Source organism: Octopus sinensis, linkage group LG5 (assembly GCF_006345805.1).
Source record: "Octopus sinensis linkage group LG5, ASM634580v1, whole genome shotgun sequence".
Taxonomy (NCBI): Eukaryota; Metazoa; Mollusca; class Cephalopoda; order Octopoda; family Octopodidae; genus Octopus; species Octopus sinensis.
Window position 1 is genome coordinate 115,504,217 of NC_043001.1, and position 23,799 is coordinate 115,528,015.

General features: G+C 40.3%; 1 protein-coding gene across 1 annotated transcript in view; it reads left to right on the forward strand.

The window, feature by feature from the left end:
- Positions 1-2,085: 2,085 nt before the first annotated feature.
- LOC115212246 overlaps positions 2,086-23,799 on the forward strand; it is a 64,889-nt gene continuing 43,175 nt past the window's right edge. Inside the window, exons 1-3 of the mRNA XM_029781084.1 lie at positions 2,086-2,134; positions 2,737-3,042; positions 16,232-16,552. Coding sequence (XP_029636944.1) covers positions 2,086-2,134; positions 2,737-3,042; positions 16,232-16,552 — 676 coding nt within the window. The remainder of the gene's footprint in view (positions 2,135-2,736; positions 3,043-16,231; positions 16,553-23,799) is intronic.

The following is a 23,799-nucleotide window of genomic DNA, read 5'->3' on the forward strand; positions in this document are numbered from 1 at the left end:
TAATAGATACTGAGGATGAATTCATCAACTGAATTAGTCAATATGGTGCCCCAGCATGGCCCATAATCAAGATTGATGGAAACAAGATAGATCTTATTAGGGCATGCAGGGCTTATACTAAACACAGTGGGATACTATACGATGTAGAATTTATTCTTTCAAAATCGATCAATAGGGATTGAAAATGTTTCATGAGACATAACAGAAAGAGATGCAAGGTCATAATTTAGCAATAGTGAAATTTGCAAAAAGAGGGAAGAAAATAGAAAAAGAGAAAAATAACACGACTAGGGTTACCATGGAAAAGAAAAGCCTATGAAAAGAACACTGTAACCTCAGAACAAAAATAAGCATGGAGAGCAAAACACCCTTTCCTTTTGAGTTTTTATAGGTTCATGCTCAAAGGGGTCCATCCATTCCATGCGTACCATCTTTGCTACATTCACCCACCTTTTATTAAACTTCTCATTAGTCAAAACTTCCCTCTCTACTCTCATCTTCCTTTTCAAGTAGTACTTAAAAAAGTTGATGACAGGTTGGCCAGAGAGAAAAGTATTTGTGTCCAAACCTTTCAAACCATTCCACCATACACACTCTTTCATCATAGCCACCTTCATGGTTAAAGGAAGGTGATGGGGCAATATTTATGATAGACTCAGTTGACAACTGAACTCATCCCACATATGACTGCATAAAGTTATTATATTCTCAAAGTGTTTTTAGTCTTAAAAGATATAAGCAAATTATGTACTTAACTTTATCATTGATAGGCATGTGTATGTGTGTGTTTATTTATACCATATTTTCCGGCATATAAAACTCACATTTTGTCTAAAAATTCCCTCAAAAATTGTCCTGTCCTTATATGCTGAATGTCAGGCTTCAGGTAGACTTGATTAGTATTATTAATGATGGACAATACTGGGAACAGTGGAGGTCAGTGGTGATATTTGGTAGTGTTAAGGTAATTATTATAACTTACCCTACCAAAAGATGTCAGTCCAAATTTTCTGTGATTCCTATATATGAATGTATGAGATATTTAGTTTCTGTTAGCTGTAATTTCTTTCTTGTAGATTAGGCCTACAAAATTGGAGTGTTGTCGTATATGCCCCCAAATACTGTGTTTATAGTATATGTGTGTGTTTGTGTGTATATAAAATATGTGTATATAGAAATATGTATATATATATATATATTATATATACATATATATATATATATATATATATGTATATATATATAATATATGTCTGGCACCTGTGCGCGGTGGCATTGGCACGTAAAAAGCACCCACTAACTCACGGAGCCAACGGTTGGCGTAGGAAGGGCATCCAGCCGTAGAAAACATGCCAGATTTGACTGGGCCTGATGAAGCCTTTGGCTTCACAGACCCCAGTAGAACCGTCCAACCCATGCTAGCATGGAAAACGGACGCTAAATGATGTGATGATGATGATGATGATATATATATATAAATACAAAATGGAGCAAGAACGCAAAACATCCAGCAAATCGAACCTAGGGCTTATTCTTTGCAAGCCTAGTATTTATCATATCGGTCTCTTTTGGTGAACCGCTAAGTTACAGGGATGTAAACACACTAGCATCGGTTGTGAAGCGATGTTGGGGGACAAAGACAGATACACAAACACACACACACACACACACACACACACATATATGATGGGTTTCTTCCAGTTTCCACTCACAAGGCTTTGGTTGGCCCAAGGCTATAGTAGAAGACATTTGCCCAAGGTGCCACACTGTGGGACTGAACCCAGGACTATGTGGTTTGTAAGCAAGCTACTTACCACACAGCTACTCCTGCACCTATTGTTATATTTGAGGATGATCTTTATTTTCTTTCTTTTCTTTTTTTGCCAAATAAACTCATACACTATTCTTATTCTTCACTTCAGGTTTATTATTGTTCTTTAGCATACCTGCAAAAACACATGTAAGATCTGACAGGCTGATTATTAATTATGTAACTAGTCAATATTATTCTACTGGAAAGTAACATTATGTTCTTGCGAGGGATGTTTTCCTTTTATTAATACACTACTAAACCTCCGAGTTATCATGAAAAGCATTAACCAGAAATGCCCCCCAACTGAGTCCCGCACTGATGGTATGTAAAAAGCACCATCCAAACGTGCTTGAAGCCAGTGCCCCCAACTGGGTCCCATGCCGGTGGTAGGTAAAAAGCACCATCCGAATCGTGATCGATGCCAGTGCTATCTGACTGACTCCCAGCTGGTGGCACATAAAAAGCACCCACTACACTCTTGGAGTGGTTAGCATTAGGAAGGGCATCCAGATGAAGAAATCTTGCTAGATCAGATTGGTGCCTGGTACAGCCTACTGGCTTGCCAGTCCTCAATCAAACTGTCCAACTCATGCCAGCATGGAAAACAGACATTAAACGATGATGATGATGATGATTGTGTTGTCACTTGCTATTTATTTACTGTGATACTTGTTCACAACCTTTCTTCTTAACCTGTTACACCATAAAATATCTTCCAATGTGTTTTAGCTGATTTTGTTTTGTATTCTGCAGAATAAAAGAAATCTTTTTTTACATGTTATATTTGTACCATATTATTGTTTTTTCTTTGTTTTTCTTTTTATACATGGACTAGAGTTAAATAGCTTTGTTTTATTATATTTAAAATGTTCTGTCATTTAGTGAATAATGTTTGATTTATTTTGTAATAATTTGTCTTTTAGATGACAATGGGAATCTTTACCCAAGTTTTGAAACACCAAATGCCATAAAGGATAAAAAATTCACATTGAAATGCAATGTTGGTTCTAGTTCAAGATTTTGGTTTACTGGAAATGGAACAATTATTGCTAAATACTATGGAATAAATAACGAAAATTATCCTAAATATTTTGGTAGCCGTCAAGAAACTAGTTGCCAAGAGAAAATCTGCACATTGAGTATAACCAGCATTAGTTTAGATGAAGACAACATGAGCATTATTTGCAGTACTGGTCTCCATACAAGCATGTTCAATATTACAGTATTTGGTATGTAATTATTTTTTTCTATTTATTGTGTGATTTTATTCTCTACATTATTTACATTGTACAGATATGTATTCTCATCTTGTTTGTTACCACGTTTCGGCTGATTTACTCCCCAACCCTCATCAGGTGTCCTGGTGGAATTTTGAACCCAACCCTGGGTTCTCATTCCTAAGGTATTTTTGTTAATGTTATTACTGTTATTATTATTATTTATTCAAGACACTAACTGGAATTGAACTTGGAATTTTGGGGTTAGTAGTTTACTCTTAACCACTACACTGGATGCCCACGTGGAATAGGAGAGAGAAGAGAAGGTAGTTAAGATATGTTGGAGTCCCATCAGGTTACAAATAAATTTAAGTTGGTTGTAAAGTGGTGAGAAAGAAATACAAAGATGACACAACTCAGATACATAGATGTGTATATGTATACATCATCATCATCATCATCAATATCATTTAATGTCCATTTTCCATGCTGGTATGGTGTGGATGGTTTAATAAGAGTTGCAAGCCAGAAGACTGCAAGTCCTACTGTATGTTTTGATATGGTTTTATGGCTGGATGCTCTTCCTAATGTCAACCACTTTACTGTACCAGGTGTTCTTTATGTGGCAACGGCAGTTGTGAGGTCACCAAATAACTTGCAAGACATAACTCCGTAAATGAGTGGGGAGTAGTATTGAGGGAGGTGGCTTTGTGCCAGATGATGAAAGGTTAGAGTATGAAGAGAGGGACAGAAATAAGTGTCTTGCTGTAGAGGAGATACATGGCTACTCCAGGTGAAATATGAAAGAGAGAAGCAAAGGTGTGGTGAGGATGTTGTAGTACCATCAGGTTATAAGTAGTTGGTAATTAGATTGGAGAGGATGAGTGGGAAGTTAAGTTCATGAGAGTGCAAAAGAAGAGTGAATACAGGTGGAGGGAGGGAGTGTTAAGATGTGTTGTGGAGAAGAGAGGTATTCATCAGGGATAGATTGTGTGCTTATAAGATCATGAGAGTGCAAAGGGTAAGTGGGAGATAAAGAGGAAGAGAATGCAGTGAGAGGTGAATATGGGTGAAGGGAGTGGGTGTTAGGAAGATGGCAAATAGCCAGCCATCTCTTCTGTGAGGCTCAACTTCTGAAAGTCACTTTTTACCAGTTCGTTCCTAGGCCTTCCTCTTCCACATGTTCTATCCACATGTAGCAACTGGCACTTCTTTATGCTGCTGTCCTTACACATATGCATTTGTGTAGCCGTACCAGAGCAGTCTCCTCTCTTGCACACTACACCTGATACCTCTTATACTGAATTTTTCTCTCGTCACATTTCTGCTTTGTTGTTTATTTACATCAACATTGCACATCCATCAGCGCATGCTTACTTCATTCCTTCGAACCTTCACATGTCCTCTGCATTCACAGCCCTTTTTTCACTACTGTGCTGTATAGCCATTTGTGCAATCTGTCTTTCACTCTGAGGAAGAAGCCCTTGTTAACAATCAAGAGAATAGCCTTCTGAGCTTTTCTCAGTTATTATTCTAGCTACTATGCTTTCAGGGTATCCATTTTCATTACTAATTAGGTCACCTAGGTAACAAAAATTATCTACTACCACTAAGGGTCCTCCTGAGCATTTGAGAAAATCTATTTCCTGTGTGTTCTTAGTATTTATTGTATCTGCACATCTGCCAAATACAGTGAGTACTTTCTCTTATAACTTTTCTGTGATTTGACTACACCTTTTATGTCTATAGCTTGTAATGGCTACAATGTATGGAATTTCTATCTACACTTTTTCTACATATCAAACAGGGCTATTTCCCTGAAGAGATTAGTAACTTATTTGCTTTCCTGCATACCAAGTCTTTGGGCTATTTCCCTGAAGAGATTATTAACGTATTTGCTTTCCTGCATACCAAGTCTTTGGGCTATGCTTAGTTAAGGCCTTATGATTCCAAGCATTGCTTCCACCCCTGATATTCCTTTTTTAATGCTACTGTAAATCCAGCCATAAGAAGAAGATCGTCAGGATACAGGAGCTTCCCACATGCAACCAGTCTTAAACTCCTCTGTTATTGCTTGAAGGACTATGATGAAGAAGTGGGGACTGAGAATCAACCCCTAGTGAACCCCTACCTACCCACTAAATTTATTGCTATATTCATTGCTGACTTCCATACTGACCACCCAGTGAGAGCACGACGAGCCCTGTCAAACGTTCTTTCCATGTCAACATATCCTAAGTACAGTGGTTTATATTTGACTAAATATTTCTGCAGTTACTTTACTTAGAAGATAGCATCAGCAGTAGTTGCCCTGGGACAAAAGCGAATTGCATCTCATCTTTGTTAACTATCTTCTGAATTAGTTGAATTATGACAGTTTTCTGTAACTTTCATGACCTGCTCCAGGAATATCATGCCTCTAATTACTTCGGTCTAAGCCCTTTCCTTTACATTTGTAGCAGTTGTTGGGCATGATACTTTCGTGGACAACCTGATTAACCATACCGAGTGCCATGTAAAAGACACATCTGACCCATTCCAGCATGATAAATGGACATTAAACGGTGATAATGATGAAGATGATTGTGGTAATTCCTGAATAACCAGGGGATTTCCTTGTCTTTATAGCCTTTATTCCTGTATCTGACTTACAGCTCTCAGTTCAGATACTGAGTCTCTACTAAGTTCACTTCAAAAAGACTCATGCTGGCATGGGTTGGACAGTTTGACCAGAGCTGGAGAGCTGCACCAGGCTCTAGTCTAATATGGCATGGTTACTATGGCTGGATGTCCTTTCTAGTGCCAACCACAGAGTGTCCTGGGTAATTTTACATGGCACTGGCACAGGACTCCTGCAGGCCAATTCTCTTCACCAGAAGGACAAGTATTAACAATTCTACTGTGGAGCATGGGGCTTCTTCAGTACACCAAGGTACCAAGCATTTCAGTCCTTTGTCATCTTACCCGAAAAGTTTCGCATCCTGAGGTCGTCTTTAGTACCCATGTCTTCCTGAGTGTCCCATTTCAATGTGTTCTGTTTACTTAGGGAGACTAGCACTTTTTTATGGAGTGTCAGCATCATTGTTCATCACAGGACAAAACCAATGCAGTCTTCTTCCTTGCACAGAGTATCTAATTCATCTTAAGCTTAACTTCTGTCTCAGTACACTAGCACTCTGTCAAATATGTATGTTTGCATTACACATCCAACAGAGCATTCCAGCCTCATTCCTCTCTAACTTTTGCATGTCCTCTGCATTCAGGGCCTACATCTCACTAGCATGTAGAATGTCTGTGTACACGCACCATACAATCTTCCTTTCACTTGAAGAGAAAAGCCTTTCATAGCTAACAAACGTAACAGCTCTCTGAATTTCCTCCACCCTATTCTTATTCTAGCTATCACACTCTGTGCATCCTCCTCCACTCCTAACTTGGTCCTACTATCTCTAATGAGCCACCAGGGCTTTTGAGAGAATCAATTTCCTAAGTCTCTATAGTTTTTATGGATCTTGTGCTTTTCAGTGTATGAATATTACCTTCTCTGATAAACTTCCTGTTAATCCACTGCACCTCTTGTGTGTCCATAGCTTATACCGGGTACACCATACAGAGTTCTTACCAACACTTTTCCCAGAAATCAAACAGGGACACCTACTTGAAGCAGGGAGGGTCCCGTCTGTTTTCTTGCTTACTGAGACTTTAGTCTTCACTAAGTTAATCCAACAGGTTCTTAGATTCCAGATTTTGCTTCAACAAGTGGAGTTTCTCTTCTAGCTCTAATGTGGAGTCTGCTATGTGGGTAAGATCATCAGTATATAGTTGTCCCAAGGGCTGCTGATCTTGAATTTCTCTGTTATGGCCTGGAGGACAATAATGAAAAGGTGGAGACTAAGGACTGAGCCTTGATGAATTTTTTGCTGGACTCATGGTTAACTCTTACCTTATTGACAGCGTTTCTGTACATAGTCTGTACAACTTCCACCAGCCACTTGTCTATCCCTAGTCTCCTCAGAGCCCACCATATCATACAGTGGGATACTTTATCAAAGGCTTTCTCTAGATCAACAAATGCCAAGTATAATGGTTTATTCTTAGTTAAATACTTCTCTTACAGTTGTCTCACTATGAAAATAGTGTCAGCAGTGCTTCTCCATCAGATGAAACTGAACTGCATTTCATCTAACCTTAATCATGCTCCTAATTAACTGAGCTATAACTCTCTAATTTTCATCACCTGGTCCAGGAGTTTGATAATTAATTACTTCTATCTAAAGCATCCCCCTTACTGTTGTAGCAGCTAACAATAATGCTGCTACCCCAAACACTAGAATTTACATCGTCCTGAATGACCTGGTTAAATATGCAGGTGACTATCCCGTATCCTACCTTACCAGATATTTTGAGCATCTTAGCTTTTAATTGCCTTATCTACCATACTACTGTCCACTAGGACAGCTACTCCCTCTGTTGGTTTCACATGAGGGAGACGCCTTTTATCACATTCATTCTCTACATTCAACAGTTTTCCATAGTAACTTTTCCACACCTCTTTCTTGTCGACATCATTAAATGTAAGCATACCATTATCCATTGCACACACTTGCACAATATCTTGATTCTCACTGACACTCTGTTGGTAATTCGAGCACTTCAAATCTCTTATCTTCCCATTGTAGTACATTGGCAAATCTCTTCTTTTCTGCTTCTACTCTAGCTAGATAAACCTGATGTCTAGCTTCCCTTTTAGCTTTCTAATATGATTAATTGCTACCCCCACCCTTTTATCCCATTCTTTATAGACCTATCTCTTCTCTTTTATGGCCCTGTCAACATCACTGTCCACCACCACATCACCTTGGCCTGGCAGAGGCTTTGCTACAACCACAGATTTGGTCTGTTGCTCTTAGTAGATTGTCTCGTAGGAACTTCCATTTGTCTTGTATGTTATATGTCTCTATCTCTTCCCCCTTCTCATCAAAGGCTTCATTAAGAACATCTCTAAATCTCTGTCCTTTTGGAAGATCTTTGAGATTCTACAACATCCTTTTCTATATTGGCTTGCATCTCTGGATCTTTAGATAAGTGATCATATGATTGGCAGGTTTTCTGAACTTGGTGTTGCAGACTGGTAAGCCATGAGCATCACAAAACTTCAGTAATCTTCTCCCCTCCTCAGTTCTGGAACTAAAACCACAGCTTCCATGCTCACCATGAAATTCATTGGAGTGCTGTCCAACATGTCAATTGAAGACTCCTGCAATGATGTGAATGTTGTCATCTTTCATTGTCAAGGTAGTCTGCAGATGTGGCCTTTCTGAGTATGTGAGTTTGATGTGGAACATATGCAGAGATCACTGACACAATTACATCAACCAAGGTTATTCTTAGCTTAACAATCCTATCACACTACTTCAGTCACCTTATATTTCATTTCTCTGCTAATAGAATACTCATACTACTTAGTCTGTCTTTCTTGCCCTCTCAGAAAAATTTGTATCTGTGCCCCTTTGCCTGTAAGCAGTCTAGCTGAGGTTCCCCTTCATCGTACCTCTTGGACACAACATATGAGGTCTGATCAATAAGTATCCGGACTTTTGCCATAGTAACAAAGCTAAAGCACGCAGAGTGAAGTGCTTGGCACAGACTGACCTTGGCCTCTGTTGTGCATTTACACTAAGTCTTAACATTCTAGCATACGTCTGCTGTTTACAGCAGTGCTTCAAAGTAATGTGTGATCGTCGCATTGACCATAACAGAGAAAGATGCCATGGCGATACCTACTCAGAAGCCTATGCAAAGCTGCAGAAAGTGTATGGAGAGGAGTGTATGATCCACACACAAGTGTACAAGTGGTTCAAACGTATCCAAGATGGCCAAAAAAATGTTGATAATGATGAATGTTCTGGGACACCTGCGACCAGCAGAACTGAGAAAAACAGCGCAGATGGGCATGCAGCTGTGAGGGGAAATTGTCAAATCACTATCCATGAGTTATCAGATGTATAGATTAATTATGGTTCAGTTCAGTCCTTATCACAGAAGATTGGGTATGGCGCATATCTACCAAGTTGTGCAATATATCTTACCAAAAGACTGTTTTGCATCCAAACTGCTTTCAGCTGACCAAAAGGACACTGAGATTTTAGTGCATAAAATCTCCTTGTTTGTGTCGGGGAATGATGAAAACTTTTTAAAATTTTGCCATAGGCTTCTGAGCAGGTCAATGTGATGAACATACACTACACACTATTACTTCCAAACACTGCTGTAAACAGTAGAAGTGAGCTAGAAACATAGAACATAACTTAGTGCACATGCACACAGTGGAGGTTAAAGGTGCCAAGCATCCTCACTCTGCATGCTGTAGCTTTGTTACTATAGCAACAGTCCGGATATTATTGATCAGACCTGTCTCTGCTCATTCGTAGAAACTAAGGAGTTTTGAAGAATGCTTTCAATTAATGAAAGAGAAAGATTTTTTTAGGGTCACATGCCTAGAGGCGCAGGTCCTTGTGTTTAGTGTCAAAAAAAATAAGTTACAATTGCAGTTTTAATTTCCTTCAGTGCCGGAAAGCCTTCATTCAAGTGTATGCACATACATTACAAATATGTTCCTACTTCTGTGTACATGCTCATGGGTCAAAAATCAAAAAAATGTAATAAAAGATATAAACAATGCATTTATACATATGCTTGAGTCACTTTTGCAGAGTTGATGGTGACTGAGTAGTGGGTGGGTATTAGAAATGGATTCAGTGGATATTGCATGATAGAATATTTCCACCATGAAATTACCAATCTAAGTTGAAATAATTTGTCAGTGAGTAGAGAGATGAAATATTGAGATTATCTTATCCAGATCTGAAATAAAACTGCATATTTTTATAGAGCAAGAGAGAGAAGTTAGTTTGGTATCAGTTTGTTGTGTATTTGCCTATCGATATTGAAAATAAAGAAAATTTCAATCATTCAACCACATAAGGAAAGAGAAAGTGGGATAGAATTGATATAAGCATGAATTTCACAATGGAAGGCCAACAACACAAGTTCTTTTAGTTTTTGTATTGAATGGCTGCTGTGATGTCATAAATTTTACTGACATTAGCATTTCTAGGATAACTTCTGAAAATACCAAAACTTGTCTGTGAATCTGCTACTTTGTTGTGTGTGATTTCTTAATTAGCCTAAAAATATTGCATGGCACTTGAAAATATGCAATAACTTAGTATCAAATGTGGGAGTAGAAGAGAGAAAGATAAGGACAGTCAGAGAGAGAGAGAGGGGGACCTATCCAAAGAGAATAATGGTGAGGGGTGATATTTAAAGGTATAACAAGTAATGGTGAGAACTAGAGAGGCCTGAAGCAGATGGTAGGGTTGTTAGGGAGGTGGATTGTGGTTGGATTTTGCCAGAGGATAGAATTATGTGTGTATGTGAAGGTGGAGCTATGGTTGTAAAAGTTATGCCTGTATGTATAGATGACCATTATGTTATTTAGCTTGATGTGTCTCCTCAAGCACAACAAATCACCAGAAGTCTTGCTCCTTGTTATCTTCTCAAAGAGAGTCTACCTCTGTAAATCATTTCTCACCAGCTTGTCCCTTGTCTTTCTGGCTTTTACCCCTTTATAGGTTCCTGCACAGACAGAGATTAGAACTTCTTTATGCAGCTGTCCTCATCCATTACAGTGTAGCCTTCTCTCTTCCATACTATACTTCTCTCTTCAATACTCTTATACCCAGATTTTCTCATAAATCAATTACACTCTCTCATATATGCACGCTAACATTACCCATTCGGTGGAATAGGCTGACTTCATTTCCTTCAAGCCTTTGCATGTCCTCTGTAGTCAGAACCCATATTTCAACAGCCATGTAGCATAGCTCTTTTTTACCAACAAAGGTAGCAGCTCTCTAGATATTGCCTAGTCTGTTCTTATTCTAACAACTATGCCTTCAGAGCTTCCTCCTTCACTACTAACTTGGTTACCTAGGTAACAGAAACTATCTATTACTTCTACAGACCCTTCTAACATTTGAGAGAGTCTGTTTTCTGTACCTGCACATTTACCACACACAAAGACTACTTTCTCTGTTAATCTTCCTGTAATATTGCTGCACCTCTAGTGTGTCTGCTAGACCCGTAGGTGAATAGGTGACTAGCAGGTTTCCTGAATTAATATTACAAATCATAAGATCATTGCATCACAGAATTTCAGCAGCCTGGTTCCCTCCATAGCACCACCATGCACACCATGGAAGTCCCCTGGATGTTGTCCAACATGCCCATTGAAGTCGCCAGCCACAAAGAGAAGGTCCTTGTCATTTGTTCAATATTGTAGTCTGTAAGAGGGTATCATAACATCGGTCTTTCTGTTCATCAGGTAGCCCAGCTGAGGGGCATAAGTCAAGATAATGGTTGCTAATCCTGTTGCGGTACTAATCTAAGCTTAAGTATTCTGTCATAGTCTCTGACTACCTTGATTACCTAATCAACCCATTTGTCCGCAAGAAGTATACCCACACCCCTGACCCCATCAGTGTTGTGTTCCCAGAAAATCTTATACCTTATACCTTCTTTGCCTTGCTGTGAGGAACCTAGCAGAACTTCCTCTCCAATCTTACTACTTGGATACAGCACAAATCTACACGTCTCCATTCAAGCATTTCAACAATCTCACCAGCCCTACCTTTTAATGTGCCAATATTAAGTGTACCAACTCTGAGGTTGTGGAAGGTATGGGCCTGCGAGACCCTGGGGTGGGGGACAGCAGCATCATGTGCCTGAAAAGAAAGCTCGCATTTGACAGAACTATAAACATACAATAGACTCCTACCTGCAAACACTACACCATCATTTTATGTCCTACATAATCACTACATTTCATAGGAGTTAAACACTAAGTAAAGATGGGGTAGCATTTAAGCCATTGGAGGTGTTTAGGGGAAAGACATCCGATAGAGGTCAGAGGACAAAGACTTCCAGTATAGGTGGTGGGGTGGGATGGGCAGTCACAGCTTGAAACAGCAAACATTCTGGCTGCCGGTGTGAAAGAATAATAATAATGAAAACAATGATAATAAAAATAATACTAATAAAAATAATGAGATGGAATTGGACATTTGCATTCTTAACAAAAGCTATAACTAACAGGTTTCAGTCAGTGAAACTGTGACGAAATTAAATGAATCATCATCATCATCATCATCGTTTAATGTTGGTTTTTCCATGCTAGCATGGGTTGGATGGTTCGATTGGGGTCTGGGAAGCCAGGAGGCTGCACCATGTTCCAGTCTGATCTGGCAGTGTTTCTACAGCTGGATGCCCTTCCTAATGCCAACAATCCCATGAGTGTAGTGGGTAAATTTTACGTGCCACCAGCACAGGGGCCAGAGGAGGCTGGCAACGGCTACAATCGGTTGGTGCTTTTTATGTGCCACCAGCATGGGTATCACAACTACAATTTCCATTTGATTTTCATTTTGATGTTGATATACTCCTCAAGCACAGCAGGTCACCCTACAATCCAAGGTACTTTTGAATGGGCTGGGGCTGGTTATGCGAAACTGATGTAGGATACAGGTGTGAATTCACTTTATTTGCCAGGTCTTCACAGTCAGAGCATACCTCCAGAGATCTCGGTCTTTTGTCATTGCCTCTGTGGGCCCCAACATTCAAAGGTCATGCTTGACCACCTCATTCTGTCTTCCTTAATCTACCTCTACCCTGGATTCCTTCAACTGTTTGGAAGTGGCACTTCTTCACACATCTCTCCTCATCTATCCGTAGTACATGACCATACCAGTGCAAACGTCTCTCTTGTATGCCACAATCAATGCTTCTTATGTCCAACATTTCTCTCAGGGCGCTTACACTCTATCGTGTGTGCACTCTGACATTATGCATCCAGTGGATCATGGTAGCTTTGTTTCTCTCGAGCCTACACATGTCCTCCGCAGTCACAGCCCATGATTCACTGCTGTGAAGCATGGCTGTTTGCACACATGCATCGTACAATCTACCTTTCACTCTGAGTGAGAGGCCCTTTGTCACCAGTAGGGGTAGAAGCTTTCTTAACTTTGGCCAGCTTATTTTTATTCTAGTGGTAACACTCTCTGAGCACCCACCTCCCTTCCCACTACAGACTTGATCACCTAGGTAGTGGAAGCTATCAACTACTTCTAGTTTCTTCCCCTGGAGTGTGATGGAATCTGTTTTCTGAGTATCTGTGGTGTCTATTGCCCCTGTGCATCTGCCGCACATGAAAGCTATCTACTCAGTTAATCTTACTATGATGTTGCTGCACCTCTTATGTGTCCATAGCTTACACTGGGTACATCCTATAGAGTTTCTACCTACACCTTTTCTACAGATTGAGCAGGGCCACCTGAGGCGGTGTGTGATGTGTTCGCCTTCCTACTTACTTGAACTTTGGTCTTTGCTACATTGACTCTAAGGCCTTTTGATTCTAAACATTACTTCCACACCTGAAATTTCTTTTCTAGTTCTGGTAGTAATTCTGCTATGAAAGCCAGGTCATCAGCATAGAGGAGCTCCCAAGGGCAACCCATCTTGAATTCCCCTGTTATTGCCTAGAGGACTATGATAAATAAAAGGGGGCTGAGGGCTGAACCTTGATGGACTCCTAATTCTACACGGAATTCTTCACTAATTGCCAATCGTAACCATACTAACGACCTGTCTGTATAGGGCCTGTACAGCCCTTATTAACCATCATCAGTCCCCAGTTTCTACATCACCCACCAAATAAGGGATCGAGGGACCCTGTCGAAGGCTTTCTCCAAGTCCACAAATGCTAAGTATATGGGTTTATCTTTAACTAGGTATTTCTCATGCAGTTGTCAAACCAGGAATATGGCATCAGTGGTGCTTCTACCTGGCACAAAACCGAACTGCATCTCATCTAATCAGACTCTCTCCCCTTACTAACGGCCTCTCGGTATAGGGCCTGTACAGCTCTTATTAACCATTCATCAATCTCCAATTTCCATATCGCCCACCAGATAAGGGATCAGGGAACCCTGTCAAAGGCTTTCTCCAAGTCCACAAAAGCTAAGTACAAGGGTCTATCTTTAGCTAGGTATTTCTCCTGCAGTTGTCAAACCAAGAATATAGCATCAGTGGTGCTTCTACCCTGAACAAAACCGAACTGACTCTCATATAAGCAGACTCTCTCCCCTTACTAATGGTTCTCTGCTACATGCACCCTCCCAGGCTTTCCAGGCCTGTTTCTTTAGTATAATGGCTTTGTCTACCGTACTATTCCATCACCACGTAACTCTAGGTCTGGAAGGGACTTTGCACCATCCGCAGACTTGGTCTGTGGCACTCAGCAAACTGTCCTGTGGGAATTTCCAGCTACCTTCTTTGTTTTAGGACTGTAGTTCTTCTTCCCTCTCATCAAATTTCTTGATGAGGATGTCCCTAAATCTCTGACCATTTAAAGGGTTCTTTAGCTTCCAAATCCTTCATTTTAGATTGGTCTGCTTCTTGGTAACCTTCTGGCCTCGAGCCTAAAGTCACTTATGACTAACCTATGCTGGGGAGTACATTCTTCACCCGGGAGGATCTTTGTATTTAAGAGCAACCCTGCATCCCACTGTCTGGTGAGGATGAAAACAATCTGGCTAGCAGAGTCACCTGATTGATAGGTTATCAGGTGGCTGTTTGGTTTGCTGAAGTTAGTGTTGCAGATTAAAAGAACTCCGGTAGCCTAGTTCCTTCGTTGTTTCAGGAACCAATACCATGGCCCCTGTGTACACCAGTGAAGATACCCGATTCCCGCTCAACATGCCCATTAAAATCTCCATTATAATAACAATAATAAATGAGCATGAAAGAGAAGAGAGAAAGAGGGAGAATTGCATTGAACATAGGGATCTTAAGTTTTCGCTAGCATATGGTATGGAAGAAGAAACTGTATTTACATAGATAGATAATGAGATAACAAAGTAATTATAATTTGCGCTAAAAAAAAGGGGGTTTTAGGTGTGTTTTAGGTTGGAAAACAGAGTTGCTTATCTGAACGTTTTCTTGGGTTCTACTTTGTGTGGCAAGATATTAAAATGTGAGGTAGCAGAATCTGAATGGCGCTACTTTATATAGGGTGGGGTTGGGAGAGCGGAGGTAATGTCGTGTTGGGAGAAGCAAGTGGTTAACGGAACTGAGAGAGAGAGAGAGAGGGAGAGAGAGAGAGAGTCCATAGTTAGGCTGGGCGAAGACAGAACATGACGAGATGGAATTTTTGGAATTTAGAGAAATATAATTGATCAAATGGAATGGATTTAACTTGCCATCATAACAAACTGCCTGGTGAATAACACTGCGAAGCAACAAACACTTTGGCTGTTGGTGTGAAAGATTGATGATGATAAGAAGAAGAAGAAGATAGAATTGGACATTTGCATTTTTAACTAGAGCTATAACGAACAGGTTTTGGTCAGCCAAACTGTGACAAAATTAGATAAATGAATGAAAAACAATAATAAATGAGCATGAAAGAGAAGGAGAATTGGATTGAATGTCGGGATCTTTAGTTTTTTCTAACATATGGTGTGGAAGACTAAACCGTGTTTATATGCATAGATAATGAAATAATAAAGTAATTATAATTTGTGCTGTTAAAAGAGGTTTTAGATGTGTTTTAGGTTGGAAAACAAAGCTGTTTATCAGAACATCTTCTTGGCTTCTACTTTGTGTGGCAAAATTACTCTGTCAGTCTCACCATGGAAAGAGTTGAGCTTGAAAATGTCATCTGCATATCCGAAGAAAAAATAGCATAAGAGTGTATTCCAGTTGGTCCATATATATGATGGTTTGCTAAGTTAGATCAAACAGTGAGTATTGTGCAACACCTGATTATTGATATTAAGTATCCAAACTCTGAGGGTGTGGAAGGTGTGGGCCTGTGAGACCCTGGAATGGGGGACAGCAGCATCATGTACCTGAAGAGAAAGCTTGCATTTGGCAGAACTCATAAACATACAATAGCCTGTTTTATTTTTCATCTAACTAAAAATATATAAACAATATTCATGAGATTACTATTATCACAGTTCCCTTCTCCATCAGAAATAAATATACATATATATACATATTTTCAAAACACACACACACACACACACACACACATTCCATTCATTTCTCAATATAATTTTTGTCACTTTTCCTATTTCAGTTTTACCAAAATCAGTCACAATCAAGAGTATTTCTAACACAGTTCCTGTGGAAAATCAGAACAAAAGTTATGAATGCCTTATTAAAGACACCAACCCTGAATTTTCAGTCTTTTGGTTGATTACTAAGAATGATGGAACTCAAAAAAATGTTACAAAGTATATTTCAAACAAGTCAAGCAAATCAGGAAAGCTGAGCACTTTATCATCAGAACTGACATTAACCCTTAATAAGTATTTTAAGGAATTACAGTGTGTTGCATATTTTCCGGGTAAAAGTGAATTTGATAACCATTCAAAGGAACTCGATTTGGATATAAAATGTAAGTTTCTCTTCTTTATCTCTATAAAGCACAAAGTATAGATTTGTTCAAAGTATTTTTGTGAAATATTTCTTCATTTCTAGATTTATATTTACCACAACAATGAGAAGATTACACAACTTCAACAGTTTTGAAAAGATTTTTTTAAATTTATTTCTTTTGTTGTAATATTGTATCTCTGAGCAATTATGAACTAGTTGATCCCAAAATATTTATGGTCATTTCTGTATTTTGCCTAAATTTACTAAAGCATCTACTTCATTGAGTTCTGGTTTCTAGAGTAAGATGTATAATGTTGTGGAAGATTCCGACCACTTCCTAATGATTAAACATGGACTGATACTTTTCTATGAAATAAAGAACTGCCGAGTTGACTCGAGCAGTTGATAGAAAGTGTTTAGCCTCATCTAGCAGCAGTAGTACTACATCATACAAAGACCTTACTTTACGCCCAAATCAGAAAATATATCCAACGCAGTAGGCTATAAAAATGGCCATGAGATATTCGAAGCTTGCATTGAACATTAAAACTTTATGGTGCAAAACAAAAAATCAGCATCAACAACAACTACAGCAGTAACAACAACAGCAACTACAACAGCAAAGCCAACAGTTGCTTGGATTAAAATTAAAGAAGTTTAAAAATACATAAGGTTCATACTCACCAGAGAGCGTAGCAAACCCAGTTGAAGAATTCAGTTATAATCCAGAAGACTGGATCACCTTCTCTGTATATTCTCAAAGATATGAAGAAATGTTCAAAGAAGAATGAAAAAAATTACATATTGTAACAGACAAATGAACAATAAAAATATGAAGCAAATGTTTACTGTTTGTGTGTGCTATATGGTGGGCAATACGTATATTTGCCCAGGCAGAAATATGTTGGCGCGTTGTAAGAGATGTGTGTCTATTGATTACTCGACCCACTAGAGGTCTAATAGAGGCAAGGTGTCTTTCAATGGCGAAAAAGATCGAGTGGTAGCATACATGAGAATATGACTTGTAAATGAGTGTGAACATACAGGTAGCAAAAAATATATTTACAAGAAAGCAAAACATTTTAAAGAGAAAACAAAACATATGTACATGCAAAAATTAAAGAAATGTTCATTGGCAAAGTTCGATTGTGAAATGTTCCGTAAATGTTCATACAGACAGTTTTTCGTTGATGTGGAACAACGTTTTTGTTTTCATTTTTTTTCCGTGATGTACACGAATGTTCTTTGATTTCTTTGGGTTTGTATGTGGGTGATGCAGTCATGTGAGTTATGTGTTGATGTATGCATTTCATTTAGGAAGATGGATAAGTTAAGAGTTCGGAACTTACCCGAAAAACTTGCACAAACCTTGCTGGCCATCGAACTGTTCTTCCCGATTTGGTGTGTCGGGTTGTGTAGAATCTGTGGTGTTTGCTGGAGTTGTTGAGTCTGTTTGAGGAAAGGAGGGAACTGAATGTAAGTCCTCCTCGATAAAGCTTTTTTTAAACGATCAATCGAGACCGTATTTCATTTACCTCCAATATCGAGGACGAAATACTTGGGTTCTCTTTTGATAACCTTGTAGGGCCCGGAATATGGTGGCCGAAGTTGAGATGGTATCCCATCATTCCTCATGAAAACATGAGTCCAAGTGTTGATATCTTTTGGGACACATGAAACAACGTTCTGTTGTCTGGGGCCTGAAGGTGATAACTGCGACATGGATGTCCATAATCGGTGCACATATTGTTGTGGGTCAGGAAAGTCTTGTGAAACAGGTTCGATCATCTGCCCGGGTAAGGTGAGTGCTGTGCCATAAACGAGTTCAGCCAAAGTATATCCCAGTTCCTCCTTAACCGTGGATCGAAATCCAAGGAGGATGAGAGGGATATGTCCCAACCAGTGAGAACTGTCTGGAGCTGCTTTGATAGATGCCTTGAGTTGGCAGTGAAAGCGTTCGACCATGCCATTTGCTGCAGGGTGGTAAGCCATAGTGCGGGTGTGTTTACACCCGAGGAGACGAGTCAGCTCAGTGAAAAGGTGGGAATCGAACTGACGTCCTCTGTCGGTGGTGATTGTTGCGGGTGTGCCAAAACGCGAAACCCATTGTGATATCAGCATTTTGGCGACCGTTTCTGCTGATGTATTTTATAAGGGCCAGGCTTCGGGCCATCAAGAAAAACGGTCTACGCAGGTAAGCAAATATGTATAGTTCTGCGAAGGTGGCAGGGGTCCGACGATATCAATGTGAACATGCTGAAATCGTGCGTCAGGTTGCGAAAAGGAACCGACTGGTGATTTTATGTGCCGGTGGATTTTTGCTTTTTGGCACGCAACACAGCACTTGGTCCATTCTTTGATATCCTTGTTGATACTGGTCCACACAAAACGGGTCGATATCAGCTTTTGAGTGGAGCGAATAACAGGATGTGACAGAGAATGCAGAGCGGAGAAAACCTCTCGACGGTGTTTCTGTGGTACATAAGGGCGTTGGTGACCAGTGGAGATATCACACCAAATATGGGCCGTGGATGATGGTAGTGGAACATGCTGAAATTTCAAAGATGACGAATTCCGGAGCTTTAGAAGTTCTTCGTCATTCTCCTGGTCAGCTGCTATACGTGCCAGATCAATTGTAGACGTGGTGTGGATAGCATTGATCTGCGTGCGTGAAAGTGCATTGGCTGCTAAGTTGGTCGTCCCTTTGATGTGGCGTATATCCGTCGTGTACTGCGATATGAAGTCGAGGTGGCGGATTTCTCTCGGCGAGTGGCGATCCGGCTTAGTGTTAAATGTATATACTAATGGCTTGTGGTCGGTGTATATGGCAAAATTGGTACCTTCTAGCATGTGACGGAAATGCTTAACGGCCAGGTATGCCGCTAATAATTCCCGACTGAATGTGCTGTATTTGGTTTCCGCGGATTTTAACCGCTTAGAAAAGAAAGACAACGGTTGCCATATACCTATTTCTTTACTACCCACAAGGAGCTAAACACAGAGGGGACAAACAAGGAAAGACAAACGGATTAAGTCGATGAAATCGACCCCAGAGCGTAACTGGTACTTAATTTATCGACCCCGAAAGGATGAAAGGCAAAGTCGACCTCGGGGGAATTTGAACTCAGAACGTAGCGGCAGACAAAATACCGCAAAGCATTTCGCCCGGCATGCTAACGTTTCTGCCAGCTCGCTGCCTTATACCGTTCCCATATACCGTCAACAAGCTGCTGTAGTACACCTCCAACTCTGGAATCGGATGCATCAATGAGTAAACACTGCGGGGCGTCTGGTTTTGGATAAACCAACATGCTAGCATTAGATAACGCATTTTTCAGCGTAGCGAAAGAAGCGAGTTGATCTTCGGTCAGAGCTATATCTGCATTTTTGCAAGTTCGCTGACGTAGCAAATCCGTGAGCGGTTGCGCTATCTCAGCGAGGTGGGGTATGAATCGTCGATAGAAATTCGCTAGACCGAGATATTCTCTTAATTTGCGGAGAGATGTGGGTGGTGGAAAATCCACGATGGCCTTGACTTTCTCGGGAAGGGGACGAATTCCATCCTTATCGACGACGTAGCCTAGAAAATGAAGGGAAGCAACTCCGAACATACATTCACTAGGGTTGATAACAACACCGAATTTGCAAAGGCGTTCGAATAGCAGGTGAAGGTGTTGGTTATGTTCGTTGTCCGAGTTACTGGCCACGATTATGTCGTCTATGTAGGCATAGACGAAACGCAAACCTCTAGTCACCATGTCGATAAACCTTTGGAATGTCTGTGCCGCATTGCGTAAACCGAGAGGCATACGCAGGAATTCAAACATTCCGAAAGGTGTAGCGACCGCTGTCTTCGGAATGTCCGCAGGTTCCACTGGGATTTGGTTGTATGCTCGCACAAGGTCGATTTTGGAAAAGATGCGAGCTCCATGCAGCGAGCTCGAAAAGTCTTGAAGAAAGGGCACTGGATAGGCATCACTAATAGTGCTTTTATTCAGCGATTGATAATCGCCGCAAACCCGCCAATCGGTCGATGATTTTTTGAGGACGCAGTGTATCGGCGAGGACCAGTTGCTGCTGGAAGGGCAGATGATTCCGAAGTCGAGCATGTGCTGGAATTCCCGCTTGACGGCCTGGAGACGATCAGGTGGTAACCTTCGGGGCCTTGCAGCAACAGGTGGACCGCTGGTTTTGATGTGGTGGATAACGTCGTGCTTGATCGGCTGGTTGTGGAATACTGGTCGAGCGACGTCCGGATATTCCTTCAGGATAGAACTGTGACGAGCCATTGTTGTAAGCAATATAGTTGGGCTGACTGTGGCCATATGAGCGGCTATACCGCGCACAGTAAGCTTGGTGGTGCTGTCGACAAGTCGTCTGTTCTTAATGTCTACCAGGAGACCGAAATGATGCAGGAAATCGGCTCCTAAAATAGGGGTCGGCAGTTTAGCGATGACGAATACCCACTGAAATGTGTGGCGTAGTCCTAAGTTCAATGTTAGGGACTGTTCACCGTAGGTTGGGATGGGTGAATGGTTGACTGCCTGAAGACAGACTGGTGTCTCTTTTCTTTTTCCAGAAGTGTTGGAAACAGGGATGATGCTGACTTCTGCACCGGTGTCATCCAGGAAACACGTGCCTGTTACCCGATCACAAACGAAAAACAGGGGACTGTGTGGGTGCGAGCCAGGAACTTCCGTCGCATTCAATTCCTGGCTGTGCCATTTCCCGAACTTGATAAGGAAAATGAGCATGGTACCGTACATTTTTGTGCCCGTGTTCTGAATGTTCGGTGGTACCAACACATGTCATGTGAGTTGCGGGTAACACTGGGGCTTTGAGACCGTCTGCCATCTCGTCGCGATCGGCTGGTGCTTCGACGCTGGGGACTAAGCTTTAGGGCTTGTATTTGGGCTGTGAGGATTTGTATTTGTGCAGCTTGCTGCGTCATTAATGCAAGCAAATCCGAAATCTCGGAAGAACTGGTTTGTGCACGGAAAGGATTGGTACTAGGAGCGGCTGGCGTCACCGTCGATACCATTGGATATTTGTGCGGTACTTCGGCTATTTTGTCAGCTAGCTCTGCCAGTTCTTCAATGGATGTATTTTCTCTAGTAGAAGCGAGAACAACCTGGGTATTGGAGGGCAGACGCTGGAGAAAAAGCTGCTTGAAATTTTTTTCCGGGAGGCTCTCATCTCCGAGAAGCTGCTTCATTCTACGAAGAAGCTGGGACAGCGTTTTGTCACCCAATTCTTCCGATATCAAAAGCTAGTGAAGTTGTTTCTGTTGCGATTCGGAGGTTCTGTTTATCAGAATGGTTTTAAAAGTGTCATACGACACAGAATTGGGTGGTGCCATGATAAGATCACGGACAAAGTTTGTGATTTCTGGTGACAGAAAACCGATAACATGCAAAAGTCGAGACGCATCGCTCAGTATTCGGTGAGAGGAAAACTGTGCCTCTATATGGTAAAACCGTAATGAAGGGTCGTGGGTCCAGAATGGTGGAATTTTCAAAGAAATCGCTGCTTGGAATGCCATGTCGATCGGAGGTATGATGTTGGCCGCTGGATTCTGTTCCGGGAGGGCCATTGTGTTCGTCGGAATTCTCAGGTGTTTCGTTGCCGGGTGATGTGCAAGCTGTATTTCTTCGACGCGGTTGATGAAGCTGTTTCCGGGGAAGGCGCAATTCTTTTGACGGGGTCACCAAATGTAGTGGATGTGTGTGTATGTAAATAAATACATAAATTGTTTCATGATTAAAAAGGGATTTATTTACAGGGTTATAAGTACACTACATACAAATATAAGCAAATGCTACGAATTGGTTGTATAGAACACATATTAAAAATGAATATGTTTGTGTGTGTGAGTGTGTGCGTGAATCATTCGAAACAGTTGTCGATAGATACTGTAGGCATTTCTCTCTGTCTGCCAAAACGCGGGGCGAGATAAATCTGTCTGCTGCCATGACCGCTGCGATTGTGTGTCCCTTCTCTGTTTTCCCCATTGTATTTATAATATTTGTGACAGCTAGAAAAACAGACATATCGCAATAGAGACAATACTTATTTAGGTCAGCACTTGTCCATTTGAACTTAGCCTGACATGGCTGAGGTCGCAGGTCGAAGGGAGATGATCAATCACTTTTTGACAGAACAAAGAGATCCTATTTTCGCGCCTTTAATTGCATTGCTTTGGACGAACGATGATTCTTGGATTCGATTTCGAATCTAGGCTTAGAGAAGGAAGTGCTAATTCTTACAGGTCCAACTGTTCACTGTTTGAGATGTATCTAGTCCTGGAATCTCAAATTTGTATTATTAATCTTAGTGTATCATTAATCTCATTTTCAAAGTCAGTTTGGTTTGTCCAATGTAATCTTCACTGCATATATTACATTTGATGACATATGTTAAATTATTTGATGAGCAAATGAAGTTGTTTTCACAATAAAACGATATGCTGATTTAAATTTATGTTATGTATCTTCAATAAGTTTAGTACAAGTTATGAATTTAGAACCACACTTTTCAGCTGTTTATAGGAAGTAGTTCTGAATTGGTATATAGTTTTTTGCCTTTTTAACGTTAAATGTCTTAGTGTTTCTTGTGGTCTGTGATGTAATAATTGTTATAAAAGGTAGAGTTTAGTGTGTATCTTCAATGTCTATTGCTTTGGCATGTTCTATTCAATTCCCTGTTATCTTAGACAGGTATTGTCTTTCAAGTACTGCCTGTTTTAATTGTTGGAGCGTTTTATACTGTACTTCAAGATTGGAAACAAGAGAGTGAAGTTCTAGCAAGGTTAAATGGTATATTTGGTTTGATATGTGTTGGTTGGCATAAGGTAACTTGTAGGTACTGTTTATATTCTGGGTAAATGCATCTCTTATGGCCACTCAGTGTATTTTCAACTTGTTTTATTTCCTTGATGCTCCTACATGTATAAATAAATAACACTCATATTTCTATATACACACAGATACTCACACACGCATATACACTTTCTTCTCGACTTACGAATGTGTCCTATTCCGACTGACAGGTTGTATGGTGAATTTATATTTTTCAGCAGTATTTTCATTACAAAAATATAAAACACAAAAATTTAATCTATAATTATTATATATAATGTAAAAAATACATAAGTACCTTATTGCACTGTAAACAAAAATACAATCTAAAATTAATGTAAAAATTAAAACAAAAGAAATTTCACATACATACAATAAAAAAATTGTTCCTGTGAAAAAAGTGCAATTA